Here is a 16,242-nt window from a genome sequence, read left to right on the forward strand (position 1 = left end):
TGCTGCCTCACTCAGACTGCAGTCTACAAAATGCATTAATCTTAGTGGGACCAAGTTGTACAAGCCTGCGCCAATGCCGTTTTAACTAAAAAGCAGGCCAAATTTCATTATATTTCAGCTGGAGTTGATTGGACAATTGTTTCTATTTCAAGCAGCTGATCAAAGAGGGATGAATACAGAACAGGGACATCCCTATCTATTTTTGAAGTGAGCTCCATCTACCGGTACTTGTTTTCAAAAAGGCATGCCGTTAAGTTTAAGGTTTGTGGCTCTTGAGGTTTTTGAGTTACATATAATACAGATTTCAGCTTCAATGCTCTCATGTTCTATCACATTATTACACTTGGTACCAAACCAATGCTCCTCACTGACAAACGAATGATCTCTCCTGACCAGGTAATTCCTCCAAGCCCCCAAACTAAACAACAAAATTGCTGCCAAGCAAGTTAAAACTCTCTTCTAAATATATGTGGCCGCTGTCACAAGCCTCCTTTAAGGGTGTCTGCTGCAGGGAGCAGTCTTTCCCCATTCCTGTACTATTTCAAGTATAAAGGGCATGTGCATTCCTTGAAACACTTCAGTAAACCATAATAAAGAGGAAACGACTTGCTTAGAATGTCCTGTAGCAAAGGAGGAGGCGGGAAACTCATTGAAAACCCCCAATATGGACTCTTCCTGCTTTTGAGTCTTTGCTGCGGCTTTGTAAACCCCACAGCTGATGACCCTGTGTGGTAGTATTCTTCCCAAGTCTAAAGCACATTCGTCATTAAGGTCCCCTTCCCCATTGAGTGTTCAGTGTTGAATTGTTCCAAACCAAGATGGCACAACTTGTAGAACACTACCTTTAATAAATTGCATGTTAACTACAGATTCATTCCTCTGCATGCATATACAGGGACCACAGCCCTCAGAAAGTCCAAGCCTTGCTCTGCATCTTCTGGCAACGATGTGTGAGGCTTGGTGGAAGTCTAACTGGACCACAGCAGAAACGGATAACATCTCTTTCGTTCTCCTTTTTTCTTTTGGAATGTGTGTGGGTGTACTAAATGTGAGTAATGTATCATTGCAACAAGTTATCTGAAACACCAGATACCTGGAGTCAGGCTCTAGTCCTATTGTCATACTTTTTTTAAAAAACATACACCAGGATTTTAATCACATTTAAAGTTATTTGAGATGTAATGTTCAGCAACTTTCTCTTTGCACTACAACCAGCAAGATTTCTTATTAGCTGTGTGAATTAACGCCCCTTCACCAGCCTCAAATTTACCTGTTAAGTTTACTGGTTGGGATGAAAGATAAGGGAACTGTTCTTTCCTTGACGCTATAGTGTTTCGTTATAAAGCGTCCCAGCAACAGTCCTCCTGAACACTTAACATTTTCATTTCTCTCAGCTGTTTTGCTTTTTTAAGTAGTAGCACTAACAGCTTATCTCATTTTAACTCTGGCGCCCCTGATGATTGTGTATCGTGATTTGTTGACGACCATGATGAGAACAGCTATAAGTCCCAACAGGCCCCCGAGAATGGGGGGGCCACAAGGGCTGAACTCCTGGGCGATTCCTGACAGAAGAGGGGAAAGTATGCGGCCCACGGCCGAGACCGACTGACCGACACCTATGAGCATACCACTGGCGTGGTCACCCCCCAAGGTCAGCTCGAGATCAGTAATGCAAGTACGTCCGATGGTGGTCGTAAATGCTAAAAAGGTGGAGGACAGGACCACTGCCCATACGTTCTCCGAGAGGGAATATATCATTGTGAGCACGCAGGTGAAGATGGTAGACCGCAGTAAGATGGCATAGGTATTGTGCTTATATAGTCTTGTAATTGGTCCAAGCAGAAAGCCAGCAACCACCCCAAGCGCGCTGCTGTAGCTTATGAGGTAACCGGTGAGTTTAGGTTTTATCCCAAACCTCTCTTCAAGCGCCAAGACAAAATTGCTATGGTAAAGCATGACTGTGATTGACATCAGTAGCCGTACCAGAAAGACGTCCCGCAGATCAGAACGGGTAATACTGCGAATCCTCTTCAACACAGAGACAACCTGAGCCCAAGAGGTGTGGGTGTGTGCAATGTTCCTCGTGGCTTCGCGAGATAGAGGGTCTTTCTGCAGGCTGAGCTTTACCATTGTTAAGGGACTGCCTTTTGCTGGGTTAAGAATGCTCCAGTCATTACCATGCTTTTTCTTTTCGATCCATAGCAGTATCCAGAAAAGAGCTGCAAAGGAAATTGAGACACCTTTACAAATCGAGGCTGCGCTGCCCGTTTTCTAGAAATAACCTAGTGCCCATCGTAATGTATTGCACAGGCCTGACGTAAGATGGAGCCAAACTTTGGGGGCAAAGCAAAGAAACTGTCGTGGGCAATATATGCATGCCACAACCAAGCGCACACTGCAATCTATTATATTGGAAATAAATTAAAAAATTGTCCAGTAGCACCTTAGAGACCAACTTAAGTTTGTTCTGGGTATAAGCTTTTGTGTGCATGCACACCTCTTCAGATTTATACCCGGAACAAACTTAGTTGGTCTCTAAGGTGCTACTGGACAATTTTTTAATTTATTTTGACTGCATCAGACCAACATGGCTACCTACCTGAATCTATTACATTGGCTACAACAGAATGCTGCCTATGGAGATCTGACAATTACTTGTAGGGCAAATGGATGTCGTCTGGCGAAAATGGCCCAGGGGACCAAATAGGGAGGGTCTGTGAGCCATAGGTTCTCCATCCGTAATTGATACAACTATTGCAGTCGGTCAATAAATATACAAAAGACTGATAACAACAACAACATTTATATTGTAAAAGGAGCGGCATCAAGAGAAAAATATCAAGCAACATACCAGCATTCAAGATGAAGATGGAAGCACAGATGAAAGCTGTCATGTAAAAGCCACCCTCAAGCTCTGTAAGGTAGCCTCCAACAACAGGCCCCAGAATGAAACCAATACTGGCAGCGGCGTTGAAATATCCTATTACTCGGAGGCGGTCCTTCTCAGGAACCAAGTCAGAAATAAGAACTTTGGAAACTGAGTGTGTGTGTTTGAAAATACCTAGAAATGAATGAGAAATGTGTTTAGAGAATAAATTTACTTAGAGAAGTGCAGATTCCAAACTGTCAAACCCATGCCATAAAGGCAGCAGAGAGGCAAATAAAAGTTGAAAATGCAATAAAATTTTCTTTTCAACTTCTGGCTATTCCTCTCTTCCCCAGAAGTGACTAATTGTGTGCTCGTTTTAAAGTTGGGAATTAATGTTACGTGAAGAAAATCACACATTTGATACTTAAGACTTTAAAAACACACACACACACACACACACACACACACACACACACTTAAATCAGATAGCCTTTAATGTGAAACTATAATATCAGCCTTAAAAATATTGCAATTTATGGTTTCTATCACATTTTTATTCTGCCTTTCCCTCAAATCCTCACAACTGTGAGCAAGGTTCAGCTGAGGTCGTGTGTGACAGGTCCAAAATTAACTAACTAGCCTCCTGACTGAGAAGATTTGAACTCAGATCTCCCTGGTGCCCTTTACCCACCAGGATGTACTTTTTGCAACTGATTGCTGTTTCTGTTCTTGTTTAGAGATTTCCTATACCTTTAGCAAACAGCCAGCGGGAAATACTTTGCAATGTTGCTAGCTTTACTACATGGCTGGAGGACAAGATGCTCCCACTTTGCTAACCAATGATACCATAACTAAATTAAAAGGTAGCATTTTGGGAACTTTTGACTGTGGCAACAACAACAACAACAACAAATGTAGGCTACCCTAGTAAGGTTTTTTGAAGGATAAAGCTTTCCTAAAAGAAAGAACAGCCCTACAATGGCATCTTTATCAAGAATAATTCTATCACTCATAGCAAGAATGGGCATACCATGGCCCATGTTACAAATAAAGCCCCCTTTATTAAAATGGGAGAAATATAGCTTTCCCATTGGGAAAAAATGGTATTTAAAAGTGCTTAACTGGCTCTATTACATATAATGCATTTAACTCTTCAGAATTTGTGCTTCTCAGAAGTAAGAGGAATGAACCAAGTTATGATTATCCATTACTGATTGAAAGATGAACTGAGCTTGGGTACAAATAGCCAAGCAGCTACTTACCCACAAAAATCCGGGCAACAGCAAATAAAATCACATTGCTGGAGATACTAAGCATAAAATAACCCAATGCACTGAAGATAATGCAGACAAGTAGGCAATGAGGTCTTCCCACCACATCACTCCAGGATCCCTGGATAATACAGAAGGAGCCTGTTCAAATCAACACAGCTGCCTATAGCGTCCAACATATTTCCATGGAATTATAAATAACATTAATTGAAGGGGTGGACTTGTTGCTCAACCCTTTTCATTAATCCATTCTGATTATAATTTCACTCTCTTAACAGAGTGTGACAATAACAGTTAAGCTAAATAAAGAAGTTGATATAGATAGTGGCACTGACAGGTACTGAACACGGGTATGGTTACAAAAGTAAAAATGTGTTTTGTGATATCTGGTTTGAACAAGCAATTTTTGCTTGGGTAGACTGAAGATGGCGGTGGAGCTATAGAAAAGGAGGGGGAGACATAAACATTTGGTTATAGGCTGGGATTAAAGGGGGCGGGAGGAAGAACCTAATTAGGTTCCTGCCACCATTAAGGGACCCCATCCTGTAAAAGTTAAAGAACCGCATGGCATTTCCCTGATGTATTAGATAATTTTCTAGAACTGCAATAACAGCAGGCAGAAATAAATAAATAAATAAATAAATAAATAAATAAATAAAGTCCAGCTACAGAAAGGGCAGCTTCTTATTTTGAGGTACATGTGGAAACTTCAAAATTAATCTGAAGTAATGGTGCAATTACTCTGTAGACTCAAAAAATACAGGCAGCCCAAGGGGCTACCTATAATGCACAACAAATTGCTTTTGAAAATGAGGAGTTTCAAATACAGTTTGCAATATGGTGTGGTCATTTGTTGAACAATGGAAGCTCCCCTACGTTTGTTTAGCAGACAGGGGGCAGCAAACTTTTTCAGCAGGGGGCCGGTCCACTGTCCCTCAGACCTTGTGGGGGGACGTACTATATTTTAGAAAAATAATAATGAATGAATTCCTATGCTCCACAAATAACCCAGAGATGCATTTTAAATAAAAGCACACATTGTACTCATGTAAAAACACGCTGGTTCCCGGAATGTCCGTGGGCCAGATTCAGGATCCAGCCCCCGGGCCTTAGTTTGCCTGCCCATGGAGCTTAGATGCCAGCTCTTTCTCTATTCATCCCACTCAAAAAATACACTTTTAATTTGATCAGTTTTATCATATCACTTCCACAGCATATGTATGTATTGTCACAGTAACCTTATGGGACAGGCTCAGCTGAGAGATACTGACTTAGTCACAGCAACCCAATAAGCTGAAGAGTTGAACAAGAAATGGAATGCCTGTGTTTATATACAACATTCTGCCTACTGCATCATACTATTCCAGATATTAAAAATGTTGACCAAACTTACCACTAAGGTACTGGAAATGAGCTGCAGAAGGCCATATAAAGATCCTAAAAGTGAAGGAAGCATTTTTTAAAAATCAGAGTAGAATTATAATTTTGCTCTTTCTTTTTAAAAAACATTTATTTATGCAATTCTATCTTTTATTTATGAAATTTACCAGCTTTTATCAACATTATACGGTATCCACCACTTATCTCTTTTCCAAGAGTTCTCAATCCATCTCTCTGTGGCAGTCTAGGGACATCCTGATCTGAGGCGTATCTTGATATTTCACCCATTATCACCTCAAGTCTTCCGTTTTTTATGTTAGCTGCTGCTAATATGTTAACTCCTACTTGTAGGTTAAATTGCATATTGTACCCACCAAGATAATCTCCAAAACACATCCACTCTTCTCTGTAAACATGTGATACAGTGACAATAAAGTATTTATATATTTCTATTTCTTTAACTCATCCTTATTCCTTAGTTACCTGGTCATGGTTACTAGTTCTATGTATTCTATCAATTTGTTCTGCCAAATTTCCTTTGTGGGTATCTCTTCTCTCACCCCCCCCAATTTGTTTGCATATACTATTCTAGCCAGTGGTTGCGTACAAAAAGATATCGAGTGCCTTTTGCAGATTTTCAATGAAGGAGGAAAATATATCCTGACTTGTTCCAGCAGTAAACTTTGGTTCAATGACTCTTCCGGCTAGGTAATTTTTTTTTTAAATGGAAAAATCCCACCATTTAGTGAGTCTGTGTAGAAGACAAATGAAAGAAGAGGTATGAATAACTCACTGAAAGAAGCCAAGGTATGCCCTGATATTTTCTGCAATACTTGGGGTTTGATGCCACACAAATTTGTGTGGGGTTGCCTTCCCACTAATTCATGTGGGAAGCTTGAACCCACTGCTTAAGCCCAATGGAACTCTGCAGCTGTGGAACACTGAACCAACCAGGAACATTCTATGAACCAAATAACATTTTAACACACCTTTCCCAACATGGCGCACATCAGATTTACAGACAACTACTTCCATTAACCCCATCTAACATGGTCAAGGGCCAGGGTTGATGGGAGTTGCAGTTCAACAACACCTGGAGGGCAACAACTTATCCGTTCTTGATTCAGACATGGTCGGCAGATGGCAGCTGATCTTAAGAGGCCATGACAGGATGCAGTTTGTACTGGGCAAGTGCAGTGCATAGTCACATATACCAAAGGCCAGAATTGTGCACAGCAAAACTTCAAAACTTTCAGAACATAGAGAAATAGCATGTTTCTAAATTTTACTAAAAGAAATGCTTCCAGATACAGTGGTACCTCGGGTTAAGTACGCTTCAGGTTAAGAAAGGACCTCCGGAATGAATTAAATACTTAACCCGAGGTACCACTATATATTGTTTGAATTTGAATTTGCAACCATTTGGAAAAAGGCCATTGAAGCGTGTCACCTGTCTACTAGCAACAAAGAACTGCATGAAGGCAAGTGCATGGAATTCCACAAATGTGAGTGAGCAAAACTGATGGAGAAGGGATGGAGCAAGCATAGCACAAAACTAAGAAATCACAAGAAAAAGGAAGTCCCCCTTCTCTATATGCTGTGTACAAAGCAGCAGGCTGCTGCAGGCTGGTAACTTTTGTAGGTTTATTTATGAGACAAGTTTAATTCGGATCAGAGTTCTCTTTGGTGGCAATGCAATGGAACAGTATAGTAGACTGGAGGTTTTACAGTAAAGTAAGAACTCAGATATATACAATTGGCATGTATTTGAACACAATAAAAGCAAACCACTGACTTTTTGTTATCTGCTATTCTTACTGCGCAATTAAGTGATTATAATGTGTTGAGACCTTAGTTATAAACTCAGTTTGATTTTAGGGTCTCCTGATGCTGACATGCATAAAGCAGTTTGGATTAAGTTCAATTTGACTTGCACATGGGAATATAAATAGTGTGAAAACAGTGGTGAGAAAGAAGAAAGAAATCGTCTTCAATAAGCTAGAGCACAGGTACATCAGTGCAAATTACTGGAAAAGGTTCAGGAGAAAAAGAAGAATTTCTTCACATAAAACATACGAATTTCACTATCATAAGCTATGGTGATGGCCATCAAATAAATACACTCAATCTGCAATTCTAAGGAAGGGGAGGCAAGTCCCAGAGATTGATTGCCTTAGACAAAGCTCTCATCAGGGCTCTTATCAGCAGAGTGGAAACAAAGGCAAAGGAGCACTTTTGCATTCTTCTTTTCTTTTTCTGGTTGTTGTTGTTTTTTTTAAACCAACCAACCAACCATTTCCCTCCCACTGGAAACTGTAGGAAATTCATACGAGAGTTTGAAATATCTCCCCAGTTTGGGAGCATCCTTGGTTGCTAATATGGTTTTGGATCCAGGCTAATTCCTGGTCTTGCCCAACATGCCCCCAAACTGTTTCCACCCCCCCCCCCCAAGCCTTTGGCTCTACCAATGCCAGAGCTCTGGTGGTAGTTAGATGTTTCCACAAAAGGGAGGATCCAACATTGGCTCTGAGGTTAGAGCTCTGAGATATTATATGACTCCTGGCATGTTCTCTGTAGGATTCTTCCTTACAGATTTAATATCTAAACAGCAGTTGCAGTGGATTTCCCTCCTACGGTATAATTAAGCCCAGCTTCTTCCTGCCTTACCAGTAACGTAATGCAAAATGTAAATGACAACTGGTTTAGTCATCATACTTTCTGTTTCCTCTATGACAATCACAAAGGATGATATCCAACTATGTAATGCTCGGAGAAGACCCACTGAAATAAAGGGACTTGGCCATCTTTCTGATACTGTCCAAGTACCTTCTTTATGTCTTGCTTGTGATTTTCCCAGACATTTGGTTTGATACAGAAAGGAAATAATTCATGTTAAAAGTCCTCGAATGTTGGGGAGGTGATGAATTGCATCTAGCTCCTTCTCCTGTTCTGTAATTGCCTGCCCTACCTATCTTACTGCTACTCTTGTCATGTGAGTTGTGAGGCCAAGAAAACGTGACTTACTCCAATTGGAGTCTGCAACCAGCCCTCTGTTACTGTATTTATTTCAAATAATTTCTAACCGCTTCATATTTAAACATCTCTGAGCTATGTGCAAAAATACAACATAAAAGCAATAAAACACTATTCTACAAACACATTCACAGCATTAAAAAAAGTATTAGAGAAACAGATCCAAACAGGAATTCACGAATAACAAAATCCAAACTTAAGGGTCAAGAAAAGCTGGGGGGAAGGGGGAGAAGAAAAGTATCTTTATGTTATGCCCAAAGCAGCTGATTATTTGAAACATCTATATGCTGCTTTTTATTAGAGATCCAAATACAGTTTACAAAAATGAAAACACTAAGCAGCAGAACAATAATAAATGCACTCAAAATAATAAGCAGCTAAGTCTCAGATTGTTTAAAATGTTTTAAAGTGTCTGAATAAATGTTTTTTGCTGAGCCAAGTTGCCACTAGGTTTATGTCTCTGGGAAGGGCATTCCATAGCTGGAACCACCACTAGGGGGAAAAATATTTCACGTCACAACAAACTTCATTTCTGACAGTTGTGATATCTCTAGAAACGCACTGACCCATGTGTGGGCAGCTGGTATGGAAGGGAAGGTATTCCTTCAAATACCTGTACTTAGGTCCCAGCCTATTTAAGGCTTTAAAAAGAAGCACCAGCACTTTAAATTGGGCCTAGAAGTCAATAGGCAGCCAGAGAAGTTCTATGGTTGGCAAGATATGATGCAAGTAAACAAACAAATCTCTGGTCAGCACAACCTGCACTAACTTAAGTTTCAGAACCATTTTCATAAAGGATGCTGTGTATAATGCTTTGCAGTACTCCAGGTGGAATGTAACAAGCGTATGGGTAACTATGGCCAGACTATCTCCATCCAGAAGTCTCAGCTGGGCACACCAACCCAAACTGGTGAAAGGTGCTCTGTGCTACCGTGTTTCTCCTAAAATAAGACACCGTCTTATATTTTTTTCCCCTCAACAAAACACAGTATGGCTTATTTTCAGGGGATGTCTTATTTTAACCTCATCGCATCAGTACGCTGCATAGCCACACCTCTCCAGGCTGTTTTAATGGGAGGTGCCGCATCACTATGGCTTATTTTCAGGGTATGGCTTATTTTCGGGGAACGGCTTATATTTTGCAAATGCATAGAAATTCTGCTGTGGCTTATTTTATGGCCATGTCTTATTTTAGGAGAAACACGGTATATGGGTTACTAAAGGCTTTCAAAGTGAGTCAATTGTTCAAGAGCCAGCCTTGTGATGTCACAGACAGACTTTCAAGCAAAGGCCCTCACAGCTGGCTGCTTAGCAGGGCACTCTTTCATTTTCTCTCCCGAGGTCCATTAACAACTTTTGCTAACTTGAATGACAACTTACACATTTTTATACCAGAGGCTTCTGAGTGAAACCCTGCTGCTTCAGACTGGCTGGTTTCCACAGCCTTTCGCTGAAAAGGGGGGCACACTGCCTCCAATTGCTTACAAGGTTCGATGACGTGCTCACCTACCACTCCTGCAACTGTTGGGCTTGCTCCTATAGACTTGATGTGAAGGCTTAATAAGGGGACAATCATGCTGACACCAAAGAAATCCTGGAAACAGACAACACAGATTTTCAGCGACTTAAGCATATATATATATATACCCAGGCCAGTCATGCAGTGTACTGTAACTGTAATTTCACAGCAACTTTTGGACAACACAGGAACCTATTTTGTTGTGTAATCACTTGCTTTTGCTTCATGTTCTATTGTTGCAGCCCAAGAAAAGGACCTGCCCTGGTAATATAAAACAAATATGACTACACTTGCTTATAAAACTCCCATTTAAGGAATACATCTGGACTATTGGGGTGGGGGTGCAAATTACAGATGTGATAAAGTAGCCCTACTGCATGGGGGGGGGGGCTTTTCTGCTGATTCTGCAGAGCAGCAGTTCTGGACATGTGCCCCCTCAAATCCTCCCTGATAGTACCAATTAAAATAATAATTTTAATTAATTTTCAGTTACAATCCAATAATAGTCTCAATAACACCAAATTACCATACAATTACTAATACCAATCATTCATATGCCGAATTATATAACTTAGGACTTAGGTGTGTCCCCTGCACCCCTAGGTAGATTTGATGGTTTGATGACTTTCTTTATTTCTGTGTTCCAAACCACTGTGTACATTTGGTGCTTATGTCATTTCCCCTAACATTGTCATCCCTAGCCAGCAGGGCCAGTGGCCATGGCCTATGGGGGAAACTGTAGTCCAAAAGCAGGTGGGAGACCCAAGTTTGGGGAAGAAAACACTTTTTTTTAGTGACAGGATTTATAGCTGGCGAGGAGCCAGCGGTGCAGTGCGCGCCTCTGAACATATGCAGAGTGCATTCTCCTCGGGAGGCACGAGTTCAAGGGGAGGTGTTTTTTTTTGAGAGAGGTCTCTCCTCTCTCTCTCTCCGACCCCCTCAGGGAGCTTAGCCTGCCGGCCCCGGGGTCTCCCCCGGCCTCCTTGACCGCCGAGGCCCAGCTCACCAGGAAGCCCACAGCGTAGAGGCAGAAGACGAAGCGGCTGGGCCTGGCGACCCCTCCGAAGCCGCGCAAGGTCGACGTCGACGGCACCGAGGGCATCCGCATCGGCGTCGCCGCCACTACCACCTCCTCTTCGGCCGCCTCCGCCTCCGTCTCGGCTCCCCGCGCGCCGAAGGGGCCGAGCAGCGCCGGCGGCACCCGGTCCTTGCCGCGCCTCCCATTCGCCATGCGAGGGCGGAGGAGCCGCGGGGACCAAGAAACGGGGGGACACAACCGGCACAGCGGCCGGCAGAAGAGGCGGGAGGCTCCGCCGGGGAGCGGCAGCCGCTCCGCCCCGCCCCCGGAAGGCGGGGCCTAAGAGAGGTTCCGCGCCTGCGCAGCGCCGGCTCGGCGTTCTGAGGTGAATCGTCATTCGCTTGTGAGGAGACGAAAGGAGAGCATGGGCGGGGCATATAGGCTAGTCAGGGTTTTTTCCGAACTTGGGTCGCATAAACTCCCATCATCCCCGACTACGGGTCTTGCTACCTAAAGGGACGGTGGGAGTTGTAGTCTGGTGTTGCCTCAAACTTGGAGCTGCCGCCGCCGTCGGGCTACAACTCCCATCGTTCCTGGCCTGGTCGCTAGGGATGATGGGAGTTGTAGTCTCTGGAGAACCCCACGTTTAAGAGCATTACAAGCTTCATTTCAACAAGAGGTTAGACTCGGAGACTCTCGTCGTCCCAGTTACAAAGCTCTGTGACTCTATGACAGAAATACTTCCCCCTTCCCCCTTTCGTTAAAAAACAACAAACAAACCTCTCTCACAGCGTTGTGACATTTCGGCTGGACGACCTAATAAAGTTGGCTTTGGGGTGTTTTGTCAAATCGATTATCCTGATTTTTTTATTAAAGAAAGAGGGCGTGTTTATCCTCATGGATATACTGTATATCAAACTGCAAGATTTTTAGTGGGGGCAATTAGAATAATATCTATTATTTGATTATGGATGGAAACGCCCCAAAATGTATTTTCTGTAGTTAAGTTTTTACCTTTATCTTCACTACATTTTATTTTATTTTATTTTATTGGTGATGCAAATAAAGATTCCTATGATTCTGATTCAAACTGTAATCAAATAAGAACCCATTGTTCTTATTTTTGATTTTTTAAAATAAAAAATAACAATTGCAAAAAGCAAATTAATAAAACGTGCTGCAACGCACTACTATATACAGGTATTTGCTATACCAGGGGTGGGCAAAGATTACCGGGCATGGGCTGGATCACTCCCATGGACCAGACCAGCGCAGCACGATGCCGGATATCGCATCTGCGCATGTCCACTGTGCCTGAAATCACTTCTGCACATGCCCAGACACCAAAAATTGTGCCTGCTTAGAAGCGATTTTCGGTGCCTGGGCATGCGCAAAAGTGATTTCTGGCACCGTGGAACAGAGTCCCTGTGCCACGCTGTGCCAGTTTAGTGCAGTGTGCAGGGACTCGCCAAGCGAGTTTAACCCACAGCGCCACCCGCGTCCCATTTAAAAATAAATCATACACAGGAGGAAATGGAAGAATACCAAAATAGCCAAAGTATGTAGCGGGGGGAACCAGGGGCACTCACCCCAAAATATGCTTTTTGACCACCACAGATCATATACCCAGGCAAATGTGAGAGCTTGCACCTATTCACACCAACCATATTTCTCAATACATTTCTGTTATCATCCAGAAGAGGAAGAAAAGGTGTGGCATTTATACAAAGCTTTAATGTAGACAAAGCACTCTTAATTCATTTCTTCTCTGCTAAGGAGGAGGACAGGGAAATAACCAGGAGAAGTTATGTGTCGCCCAGTTTTTCTTCCATTCAACAAGGGAGTGAATGCATTTCAGTGTCAGTGTTAATATTTTTCTTAGTTGGGGCCGGTGCGCTAGAGCTTACCAAAGTAAGAGATTTTTCAGTTTAGTTAGCTGCTAACTATTTGTAAGATTGCATTGGTTAAGCACCCACAGTGTATTTGCAAGGAAGAGGATGGGAAGAGAACCAGAACAATTTGGGCACACCCCTGTGACTGGTCATTTGCCACATCTCGATGACTTCCTAGCAATCCCACCAACTCTAGTGGGAACCAGTCACCACTGCTTTGATTATATTTCTTTGCAGGAATTACTATTTAGAAGTACAGTGGTACCTCAACTTATGAGCTCCTTGACTTACGACGTTTTCGACTTCCGAATGAGTTCCGGAAGGAAAAAAATGGCCGCCGCTTCCGAATTTTTCGACTTACAAAGGGAAAGCGGTGGCTTATGAGTTTTTTTAATGCGGTTTTCTCGACTCACTTTTTTTTTTCCCCTTCGGAGATAGCGTCTTTCGACTTACGAAAATTTCGACCTACGAGGGTGCGTTCGGAACGCATTATCCTTGTAAGTCGAGGTACCACTGTAATGTAAATGTTCAAATAAAGTTCTTATGTTCCTTTATGGAGACAGTCAAAATACAGTGACTTAAATTTACTGCAGTAAATGGGATACATTCTTGGATTTTGACATTGCAAAATAGGGGAGACCAAGACTGTACCTGCAAGGGAAACTTTTTATTTTTTAATACTGCTCTTTTGTACGAATGCATTTCTGTGCAAAAGAGCTGTTTTAATTGTAAAAGTAGAAATGCCATAAATGTGCCTTCAGCAGCTGGTTGCGGGAAAAGGCAGGCTGCAGCCTTTCCTTTGGACTGAGGGAATCAAAATTCAAGTAGGGGGCATGGAGGGAGACAGCACCCAGCAAAACTCACAGAAACTCAGTTTTGGCACCTCTCAGGTGGGCACCATCGCCATTCTAAGAGAACCAGGGAAGTGTTTGTGGTGATTTCAGGCACATCTTTCTCTAGAAAAATAGCAATGACTACAGAAAACAAACAAACCCATCACCCACAAACAGGCAACATCCCAATTAAACAGGTCTTCCACCCCCCCCCAATTTCACAACATAGTAGTAGTGTGAGTGGGGACTGGGTCATTGGAGACCCCAGGCCTAGTAAAGGTAAAGGGACCCCTGACCATTAGGTCCTATTTGTTATGTGCAAATGGCTTTAGATACCTATTAGGTCTATAAATTACCATATAGCATATATTCAACACAAAAAACAGCGACAATTTGTTGTTTACAAAGGACAGCTGGACATATAAAGGGCCCCATTACCTTCAGTAGCTTAGGGCCTCAGCAAACCTAAATCCAGCCTTGACTGGATGCTGAGCAAAGTGGTATTGTGAACATATCCTTAGTCTGGATCCAATTTATGATGCTCAGTTGAGCTTTCTTCAACATAAGCCTGCATATAGGATTGCAACGGAAAGATAGGCACAATATGCCAGATTGGACCCCAGGAAACGTAAAGTGTGTGTATGGTTAACCAAACATATATTTGGCCCAGTAACTTCTCCATTAAGAAAAAAATCTGAATCTTAAAAGATTTTATCTTTCTCAGGGGAGCGAATAATTGTTTCCATAAGGCTGGAGGCCATGGCTGTAAAGGCTACAATTTATTTTTTACAACGAAACATCAGGGCTTAATTTTAGTGTAAGAGATGCCACTGCGAGATTTCCCACAAAGATTCATGAGGTGGGCAGTGTTTATTTTGTTAGTTTCATAAGCAAAATGTATGAAACAGCGACCTCTGAAAGTGAATTGCACAGCTTTCAAAGAATGGCATTCTAAAAGCTTTAGAAAATGGCAGGACATGGGCGCTAGGTAGAGAGTAACTCTGGTGGACGTTGTAGGAGAGTCATAGGAAGTTGGTTTGGTCCCCCCCCCCCCCACCAAGTTTATTGCGATTGTACGTTCCATTTCCTAAAAGATCTAAACTTTGACAAAGGAGATAAAAACATTGCCATCACTTCCACTGATTCAGGGATACTGAATAAGCCTGGAATTCTCTTATTTAGATGTTCAATATATATATATTTATTTGTAACAAAACAGTTAACACATGTGGGCCTTTAAAGGTAATGGGACCCCTGACCATTAGGTCCAGTCGCGGATGACTCTGGGGTTGCGGCGCTCATCTCGCTTTATTGGCCGAGGGAGCCGGCGTACAGCTTCCGGGTCATGTGGCCAAGATGACTAAGCCGCTTCTGGGAAACCAGAGCAGCGCACGGAAACGCCGTTCACCTTCCTGCTGGAGCGGTACCTATTTATCTACTTGCACTTTGACGTGCTTTCTAACTGCTAGGTTGGCAGGAGCTGGGACCGAGCAACAGGAGCTCACCCCGTCACGGGGATTCGAAGCCGACCTTCCGATCAGCAAGCCCCAGGCTCTGGTTTAGACCACAGCGCCACAAAAAGCTGTACGTCTTTGTCCTTTATATCAGGGGTCACTATCATGGTGCTCAGAAACCTTTGCACCTGCAAAGGTCTTCAGTAGCACCCACACTGTAGGATCCCCCTCTCCACTGTTTCCCTTTTGAAATTTGGCCTGAAGGAAGCACAGCATTGCCACCAATGGAATAACTTGTCGGGCATGCATGGTTGCCAATGACTGCTTCTCCTTTTTATTTTTATTTTGCAAATGCGCCAAGTCTACTGGTGCTGGTTCTGCTGCTAGGAAGTATACTTTAGCTATGGGTTTCAGATCAAGGCATAAAATTTCCTATTTTGGGTGGGATGGGGTAGGAGGGTGGGTGGAGCAAGAGGTTGCTACAGTCTGTCACTTTTAACACGTCAAGAAAGCTCTGTAACAACGGCTGATATTTGTGTGCATGTGCTCGTCAATCAATGAAGCCCAAGCTTTTGGTGTAGCATGTATGTTCCTGGGTCTCAGCTTGGCTCTGTGCTTTTGTGTGCTTGTCTGCGATGGAGACTGGGCAGTGCTTGCCTGCTTATGGGACGTGGATACATTGATTACATGGCGTACATGCTTGGAACGGCTTGCTGGAGTTGAAACTCAAACCTGCGCCGAGTAACAAGGGCACGCAGTAACTTCATCCCTCTTCCAGGTCTGTTGATGCACCAAGTGCAACAAAATTTCCAGTCAATACCCAGCTAAGGGAAGGTCAGCTATTTTTGGCTGGCCACGCCTAGCAAAGGGAAAGCCTGTCAAGTTCGTTCTTCCATGGAGTGTCCTAAAATAGAAGTCCTGTCCATTCGTTAGGCTACACTTTAATGGAGCACTAATCAAACCACAGCACAAG

General features: G+C 42.8%; 1 protein-coding gene across 2 annotated transcripts; it reads right to left on the reverse strand.

The window, feature by feature from the left end:
• Nucleotides 1-830: 830 nt before the first annotated feature.
• Nucleotides 831-11,505, reverse strand: MFSD9 (major facilitator superfamily domain containing 9). Of its 2 annotated transcripts, none has more exons than XM_033147638.1 (6): nucleotides 11,079-11,505; nucleotides 10,064-10,147; nucleotides 5,534-5,577; nucleotides 4,132-4,261; nucleotides 2,852-3,061; nucleotides 831-2,219 (listed from the first exon to the last, which is right to left on the reverse strand). In XM_033147638.1, the coding sequence occupies exons 1-6, from the start codon at nucleotides 11,485-11,487 to the stop codon at nucleotides 1,429-1,431; spliced, it is 1,668 nt and encodes a 555-aa protein (XP_033003529.1). In that variant the 5' UTR covers nucleotides 11,488-11,505; the 3' UTR covers nucleotides 831-1,428. The 2 variants fall into 2 exon arrangements, with proteins under 2 accessions (XP_033003529.1, XP_033003530.1); XM_033147639.1 differs by having other exon boundaries at nucleotides 10,060-10,147; nucleotides 11,079-11,336.
• Nucleotides 11,506-16,242: the final 4,737 nt, after the last annotated feature.

The sequence above is a fragment of the Lacerta agilis genome, chromosome 4 (genome assembly GCF_009819535.1).
Source record: "Lacerta agilis isolate rLacAgi1 chromosome 4, rLacAgi1.pri, whole genome shotgun sequence".
NCBI classification, from domain to species: domain Eukaryota; kingdom Metazoa; phylum Chordata; class Lepidosauria; order Squamata; family Lacertidae; genus Lacerta; species Lacerta agilis.